The 9,114-nt window shown below is 41.4% G+C and overlaps 1 protein-coding gene across 1 annotated transcript; it reads right to left on the bottom strand.

The window, feature by feature from the left end:
* Positions 1-416: 416 nt before the first annotated feature.
* Positions 417-8,475, bottom strand: ACTL6A (actin-like 6A; the record flags this gene model as incomplete). The annotated part of the gene is made up of 13 exons (XM_010152545.1): positions 417-1,006; positions 1,545-1,631; positions 2,695-2,790; positions 3,757-3,837; positions 4,183-4,297; positions 4,617-4,678; positions 4,858-4,947; positions 5,033-5,139; positions 5,372-5,466; positions 6,142-6,239; positions 7,541-7,641; positions 8,009-8,183; positions 8,399-8,475. Coding segments are annotated over 13 exons (1,265 nt in total), but the record flags the coding sequence as incomplete, so codon positions are not given.
* Between the last annotated feature and the right edge of the window lie 639 nt (positions 8,476-9,114).

The following is a 9,114-nucleotide window of genomic DNA, read 5'->3' as shown; positions in this document are numbered from 1 at the left end:
CAGTTCCTGCTCAGAAAACAATCACCCTACCTCTGCGACCCTGAGTGCACACTGCCCATGCAAAACGCAGGCACTTGCTGACCCTGCTGCGGGTCGGCTGCGGGAGCTGAACCAGCCACGAGCCTGTAGCAACTGCCCCCTGGAGTTCCAGCTCCCTGCAGGATGTCAAGCCACATCCTGAGGTCTTCCACAACCATTCTCCTTGTCTTGGAGAGACAGTTCTTTGCCCTCACTTCCCTGGCTCAAACAAGTTTTGCTTCTCACCTCCATCACAAAGGTATTGTATACATTCTCAGAAATCGGGTGGAAAGCACTGATTGTTCACCAAAATGAAACAGAATTAGGAAACCAGTGCTTACTGGAACATTCACTACGTGGAATGTGACACTCCCGTTAGACGTGAAAGGTCACACTGAACCTACAGTAGATCACTAAATACAAACTCCCCAGTTTTGAGACAGAAGAGTAACTTTCTCTTGCTCAAATATAAAAGACCAGATTTTATTTTTAAAGAGAGAAATAAGAGCAATTTAAGGCCAAAGTACCAGCAAGGAAGACTAATAGGTGAAAGTAGACAAGAGATTTTTAATAAGTTTGCATGGGCATTTGCAAGGTGATGCCTCTATCTATTAGCTAACCTGTAAAGCTGTTCCCAGGAAAAGATTCTAGAGAAAATAGACATTTATACAAAATTATAAAATGCTTGTTACGTGAATTATTGCTTTACAAGGGATGTAAACATCCTTTTTCTATGATAGTACCAATTAGGTCTCTTCAAGTTTCTAAGGTTTGTTAAAATGGAACTTGAATGATGCAAAAACTCCAATATAAACTTTCTACAAAAGAGTCCATCCCATTCCTGAGTATGCTAAAGCTATAAATCAGAAGGAGCACTGAGCAGGCAGCGGTTTTCACAGTAAGAGGTTTAAGGACATTTTCTCTCTACGCACTGTTTCCCTCCTTCTTCATATTCCTGTTTAGAAATCCACATCTGTTGAAAAGTACCCTACAAAAAAACAAACCCGACAAAATAATCAGAAAACAAATGAAGGTTAAGAGAAACACGATTAGCTTTTCCTAGGAGGAAAAACAAGCACGCCTTTACGTTAAGTGAGGTAAGGGGACTTGACCTGCCTAACCATCTTCTCCGCGTTTCCTATTGCAAGCGATTAAAATCAAGACCGGGAGCTGCGGTACCCAAAGCTGACTGCAGCCTCCCTTTCCCACACTGCTGAATGAAGACCCACACACCATCTCAGTAGGGAGGAACTTGTAGAATGAAGCTCAGGAAGGTGATGGAGGAACAGGTTGGTTACTTTCCTGGTGTACTATATACCTGTCCTTTCTGGGTATCGTATTTCAAGCCTGCACCTTGCCGTTAGAAATGGGAGAATGTGGCAAGTCATCTTCCGATTGGGAATGCTGACAGACAAGATCACGACTGCTGTGGTAGCATAAACTCTGCAGTGCACACCCATGCAGGAGTAGGTTTCTGGGGGACAGTGCTGCTTATGACAGCAATGGAGTAACACGGGTTTACGAACCAAAGAAGCCAGAATTGAGCCGCCGATCCAGGAGCTGAACCTCCGTTCCACTGTCGTGTTGTTCGCTATCAACTTCAGGCGCATGCTCTGAACAGAAAAGGAGGTAAAACCGAAGAGCAGTCAGACACATTGTAGGCTGGTGACCTTCAGGGACAAGAGAAGGCCAGCACGAGGAGCTTGGTGTATGCACCAACATGCAGGTGAAAAGATAAAACAGATGAAACTTGGAATAACGCTCACCCACCCTGTTCTTAGAATGCAAGAACAGACGTGGTGGGACAGAACACACATGGCTTCTACCTTGTCTCCAACAGGGAGCAGCAGCAACCGCTTGCAGCTAAAAACAGGGCAGGTAAGGAGCCAGAATACTGACAGTGTCTCTTGTCATCCCTAGCACTGAGCTACTTAAAACCTGCGCTGGGACTAAGACGTGTAATGTTGCTGAACCCAGTTAATCTAGTCCTTTTTTTGGACCCATTCAGTCCTTTTGCTTTCAAAATGCCTCACAGCAGTAACATCTTGGAATTTCAGTGTGTTCCTCCTCAGCGCTTACAAGAAGCGGGAAGTACTTTTCCCAGTTCCTCACAACATTCGTGATTTCAGGGTTGCTACAAGCAGAACATTTTTTCTTCAATATGAATATTAAAGAAGTAAGAGAAGCTCTCTGCGCTCTCAAGAGCGCCCATGTCAGCTATTAATATCTTCTTTGACATCAAGTGCTCAAACAGGCACGTTAAATCACCAGGCTTTATCTATGAGTAGACCGAGTTGTCTGCAGAATCCAGGCAGAACAATTCGCATGACAAAATGACGAGGCCTCGGGCAGAATGACCGCACGTGCCTCAAGTTAGTCAGCAGCACTCCAGAGGTGAGGCCATCAAGGGAAACAGCGTCTGGGGGCACCTACACAACACTTAGGAATGGAGAAGTACAATACTGAGAAAGCCATTATAGTATCTGCTGCTGGAATTCATCACGTAAGGACTTGTCACAACTGCTTTCTTTTCTTTAGAGACGGAGGAGATTTCCTGCCCCACAGAAAGCTCTTTAGCTGCTGGGTTCCTATCAAAGTCAAAGCCATGATCCGCACTTCTGTATTTATGCAGCAAAATGCTAAGTCACCACGCAGAAACTTAAAGAGCTGCTTTACCGGTGGCGTTTTCTGAGACAGTTCTCTGTTCAATCTGTCTGTGAAACTCTGGATTAGGGTGTTTCCTCCTGCCACAATCACGCTGCCATAGAGGCCCTAAAAGAGAATAGGCAACCTCCAATGTTAACTCTGAAACCATTCCGAAAACAAGGGTTTCACAGAAAAGAGGGGGATGGCACACAAGTACGTGCAACCAACAGCAACGATACATCACTTGATGCCAACTATACTGCTGCTCCCAATCCAATTATTTTTTTAATCAGCTAAAAAATATTTCAAGACAGGTTAATATTAAACTATACAAGGAAGACAAAAGCTATAGAATTACTGATTCTAAATGATTTCACGGAATATTTTCCACTACAGAGAATCCTACACCTACAGATAACTCCCAACTGTTGGTTTCCTTACAGCTGCACATTCCAACCACAAAGGAAAACCCCCCAGCACTGCACCAGTTTTCAGTCTTGCTACTGCCGCGGTAGGTGAACACAAATCCTGGCCTGGCCTACTCAGGCAGCCCAGCATACGAGTTAAGAGGAAAGATTTTGAGCCACCACCCCACCCCGCGGGCTCTATCAAACTGGATTTATTTTCATATTGACACCTGAGAATGTTAGAACAGAATTTTAAAAATAAAGTTTTCCTTTAAACTCCCTTTTTTTCCTTCTACTCTCTACAAAAGATCCGTATGATTGGTTATGTTTACAAAGTGTATCTGCCACACCAAAAACAGTGAAGGTAACGCTCCAGGTTAAGGAAATGACCATTTGAAGCCAATCCAATGCACGTTGTGCAGTGCCAGCCACAAAACATGGGCGTGAGCTATTTAAGCATAGGTAGAAACACCAAGTAAAACATACTGACCTAGCATTTTGTAAGACAAACCAGCAATTGTACATACTCCCATATACAAGTATCTAATCCTTAGAGAGTATTCCTAATGTGTTTATTATTATTGCTGGAAATCCACACTTCATCAACAGTGTTCTGGTCTCAAAAAACACTGTATCAGCACAGAAATATCTATGCCTTAAAATAATACGTCTGACTAACACTTACCGGCCTGATGTCTATATCACACATTCCAACGCTTGTTGTGACAACGTGGCTCACACCCAACATCGTGTTACCGGATAAACCCTAGAATTAAAATTAGTAATCTACACATCATCACTTCAAAAGAGCAAGGCGCAAAGAAGCCTTGCATGTGCTGAATTTACAAATATTGCTAGAGATGGAGCTAGGCATTTTTCAGGGAAAAACACAAACCCCACCATCCTATATTCCCATCACCGCCCCTTTTGAACTACATTTTGTCCTTGGCTAGCCCAACCCTAGAACAACACAGATAAATTGTACCCCCAAAAGAACCACACAGTGTAAATAATTTCATGATTCGTTTATAAGAACATCATACAGAAAGAAGCCATGTGATCATCTAGTAACCCACAGCCTTCCAGTTACTACCTATCACAGTTCTTTTACCTTTACATTAGAAGGGTCAAACAATCCCTCGGGAATTTTCAGACGCTCAGCACCAAAGTCACAGTTATAGCCGTTGGGGAACTCGTAATGAACCGTCGGCATCTGTGCTGCTACCCTACAGCATTAGTCAAGAAGCAGCATATTAAAGTGCAATATAAACAGGATGTGAAGTTATCAAAGTAGCACTATAAACCAAATTTCAACTGGAGTACTGCAATTGACATGACTTACACTTTCGATGAGGTTTATTATGATGCCATGCATCTTGGCATATTCAACAAAAAACTAGTAGCTGGATGTACACTGAATTTCTACTTTCAAAATAAACCAATTTTATCTTATAAAATTCTGTAATAAAACCAGCCCACAGCAATGAAAAAGCTAAGCACCCCATGCACAACTGGTAATTCACAAGAAGGAAAAGAGTGACGTACTGTTCATCATAGGTTGAATCTGATACTTGGAGGACAGAAGCTTGGAAGTCCTGAATGACACACTATGGAATTAAGAATAATATGGTTATAAGAACTTCGATGTCATAAAACCTACTGAATTAGGATGCTGACTTTTTAAAGAGTGTTCTAGTTCTTCCAGAGGAAAACATGATATACTTGCAAACAGAAGGTTTTTGGGGTGCCTAAGGGAGTTTGGGAGTGGGTGAAGTGACCTACTTACATTACACATGTAGTTGTGCCAGGACCGAGTGACCTGGGGTAACTTCTCTTTTCGCTTCCAATTTGCTGGCGACCCCTCACGAACCGCCTCCTGAGATTGTAGGAAACGTGATCATCGGTTAACCATTTAAGCCTATCCCCATGCAGACACTTGCTAAATGAAGTGACTTTCCCACCTTGGAAGCAATCATGTATGGAGGAATGATCTCTATGTTCATTTCCTGAAACAATTCCCGGCACTGCATAGTAATAAAGTCTCCTGCAAGCGGTGATTTTACAATACCTAGAAGACAAAAAAAAACCAAAATAGAAACAAACAAGAAAACCCACCTCCCTAGAAAGCACTGAAACCACAAAAACTCTCCCAACAAACTCTTTGTCAGTGAACACCAGTAGGGTTTTTCCCCATATTTAAGGGGATACAGTTTTGTTGTCGTTTTTGAATCTGTGTAAAAGCAGAAAGCAAGCTAAGTCCACCCTGGTATTTCAGTGCTGCTACGCATGCAAATGTTTACCTTGCTGAAGTACATATCCATCATGTACCGGAATAGCAGTGGTATGTGTTGCTCCACTATCCAAAATGAGACCTGTAGATCTCCCGTTAGCAAAACTAGTCAAAATAATTAAGGAAAATACAGTAATTTTCACTTTAGGAAAAGAAATGCTGCCATACAATTAGAGCATAACGAGGAACGAGGGCACCTCTGAGTTATTCCTTGGCTCTACAAAAGGATTTGCTGTTTTCCATCCTGTATCTTCTTCATATGAAGTGCACAACCTCAGAGAGTGGTATTTAACTCCTGCCTGTGAACGAACTTGAGCTTTGGACAGGGAAAAGTGAGACTTGCTATGCAGCGAGCTGCAAGTACAGCCAACTCATTTAGACTCTGAAGCTGAAAACATGTTACTAGTCTAAAATAATTACAAATATTCATCTTAGGGCTATGGGAATTTCAAGCTCTAATTACTATATTTAGTAGTTAGGACAACACCATTTCAGGTCTATAATGTTCTTACCCATAGTATACAATGGGAAAAAATATGAGAGACCAAAAAAATGACCCTGTCTCTAAGGAAAAGAGTCAGATTGGGTGAACTTCAAAATGAGCTCTAAACCTTTAAAGTTCAGAAATGGAAATTGTTTAGTTTCTCCTTTGTTGTTTATGGAAAATCTAATTTGAAAGAAGGAAAGTTAGACATGCCGTTACACTAGGAATTGCCTAGAGTAAGACTAACCTAACTCCCAGGCCAGGGGGAAAAAGCAGTGAAGCATTCCAAAGGATACGCTGTTAGAACCGCCGTTTTACACAGGAAAAAAGCGGGGATGTTGTAGTGTTCAAACATCAATTCTGTCAGTTTTTCACGCTTTGCTCTAGTGTTCCACTAGAAGAAAAATAACCCAAACCACAAGTAAATGACCAAAAGGAAGGTATGTTTATCTTGAGGATCGTAAGAACACGCAAGAAGAATGCTAACATAATACTGAAGTATTTAGAATTATTATAGCCACAGTTTCAAATTGTATCAAAATTCTAGAGAGACAGATCTCTAGTAATTTCCTTATTTAGAAGCCTTTTAATTCCAATTCTACAACAATACATGAATGCTTATTTATCACACAGAATTAAAGGTGACTGTTACAATAGTGATTTTACACTTCTACAGCTCTCCCAGTATCAGTCTCTCAGAGCACTCTCTAAGACAAGTAACAAGGAGAAAGATCCATGAAATAACTCGCCCAGTTGAAGGAAAAACAAATCCAGATCTTTCTGTTTCTCAAGAACTTTCCTACAGGGGTACTGTAGTTGAGATTAAGCCAGAATATATATCAGATATTCTATACGTTACTAAAAACAGGAAGTTTTTTCCAAGCCAATATGTGAAATTAAGATTAATTCTGTAAGAAGAACGTTAATGGGAACCTCTGTTCAGACACCCACTGAGCCATCAAACATGAAGTAACCATTGTAAATTCATCCATACTCCACAAGCTACAATTCCAACAAGAGGATAATAAAAAAGAAAATCCTTTTTGTAAGATTTTATTACAGAAAGGCAAACTGTTGTATGGTGTGTCTACCTTTTGTACGCTGACTTCAAGATCTGCCCTTCAACTGCTGAGCATTACTAAATGACAGAAACCTTGGACACGTTTTTGGTGGGGTTTTTTTGGGGTTTTTTGGTTTTTTTTAAGAAATTTGTATTCCTCCACTTCACAGGGCCAGTTACAGAAATGAAGACAGAAGAACTAAAACGTCTCCATTATAAATATTATTCTCTGTCACATAATATTAGTTGTAAGGCTGAATGAAGCAACAGGTTTTCAAAGGCATTTGATTATCTAAGTCACACTTAATACAACATCCAAAGATCTTTTTGCTTTTATTCTAGACAGTAAAGTGAGATTTTTTTAAATTTTGATTTTTTTTGATAAGTGAAAAAACAATAGCATATAGTAAATACTTTCTAATACAACTCATGTGAACTATTTCAAACTGTTTTCTTTTTTTAAACAGATTACTTTCCAGAACCTGGAAGAGTATTTTAAAACTGTTATTTCTGTAGTTACATTTTAACACTCATAAGCTACAAGCCAATGTCAGACTTGTCCGTGACTAATGCTTGTAGTGTCAGCAAAAAGATACAGGTAAGATTTATCAAAATGCAGAGCTGCTTTTACTCACTGGTGCTTCGGACATAAGGACAGGATGCAAACTTGCTTCAGATTTAATATGCATCTTGTAAGTGTGATCCAGAATTGCCTGAAAACTATCCCAGTCTTCAACTGTAACAACATTGAAGCAAACAGATTAGTTACTTCTAAGTTTTGTTCCATTTCATAAATACAAAAAGGTAGGGTTTTTTTTCAGTGTAAAGCTCTTTAGTCCAAAGCTTTCCTCAGCAGACAAACTCCTCCTTTAATAGCTTTGCAGAATTCTCTTCCTCTGTAAGCATCACAATCAGAACATTTCAAGAATTATGCCAAAAGTCCGCCACCATCGCAAACCAACTACCCTCATACAGTTTGTAAATCAGGTATCTCGTCTTACAGCTTCTGTTGCCACACAGCATCTGCTTACATGAAAGCTATGACTTTTTGCAGCCTAGCAATGCTATTTTAAAAACAGGTAGAAAATGACAGAGCACCATACTCATTCCATTTTTTAAAGGTGAAATGGCTTCCATATTTTCCCTTGGAACTCTCAGGGCATTGGTATCTATGTAGTAGGTTGGGCCCCCTTGTTTGCCTTTGTCACCATCTATTTCCATCAGAGTGCTGCCATTGTCCCTTTCTAGTACCACACCAATGGCTGTTGGAAAATCAACCTGTAAGGCAAGAGGTAAGCAGTGTATAAGAATTATTCATGTTCTGGGCAGGTTGGTTTGTTGGTTGTGTTTTGTTTTGGGGTTTTTTTTTTCCCCTCAGAAACTCAGAGCTTTCTTTATACACAACAATCAGAACAAAAAATCAGTGTATTCTGAAAACTCTTATCTAACAAACAAGGTCTAAGGCATAAATTCACTGAGTCACAGATTCTCACCTTTGGACAGTCCTCGCCTGCATAGCCTGCTCTCACCGTATAGGAGCCAATATCAAAAACAAGAGCCCCAACTTCATCTGAAAAGATTAATAAAGAGGTAGTGAATGGCTATTGCACTCTATTACAGTCCTAACCTTTTCCTGTCCTGTCTGTTTTGTCTTTCAAGAGCAGCAAAGCAAGTCGTGACATCTTTTCAAGGCAAGGAGAAACGTCTCTGTTCACAACTCCAGTTACCGGAGAGGTATGAGAAAACTGTGGGTCGGCTCTAACTTGGACATTGCAATACCTTCCTCTGGCATAAGGAAGAGGGGAATTTTAACAGAAGAGAACATAGTTGCATCTGAACAGGCTACAAGACAAAGCTTTTAAAAAGCGCTAATTTAACCATCACCCAAGTCCCGGTGAGCCCAGACCTCCCGGGGGTGCTCTGAATCAGAAAGGTGGGCCCGACGGCTGCCGCACGTCAAGCGCCCTCATCCCTGCGGGCCCGATCCTCGCTGAGGTGCTCTGCACGCCCTCGGAAAACTCAAGTCTGAAACAAAACGCCTGGACTTTCGTCCTGACGGAAAGGTACGCAGAAGTGCTCTGGGAAGAAACTACACCCCGGTTTCCACAGCGCGGGGTCCTCTCGGGCCACCCGGCACCCGAGCAGCGCGAACGCAGCCCGAGGCCACGGCCTGGCCGGTCTCCGGGGGGAGCACCTCAGCGAAACGACG

Source organism: Eurypyga helias, unplaced genomic scaffold (genome assembly GCF_000690775.1).
Source record: "Eurypyga helias isolate BGI_N326 unplaced genomic scaffold, ASM69077v1 scaffold50895, whole genome shotgun sequence".
Taxonomy (NCBI): domain Eukaryota; kingdom Metazoa; phylum Chordata; class Aves; order Eurypygiformes; family Eurypygidae; genus Eurypyga; species Eurypyga helias.
Note: the sequence above shows the minus strand (reverse complement) of the source record. Positions and strands in the feature narration are given on the sequence as shown.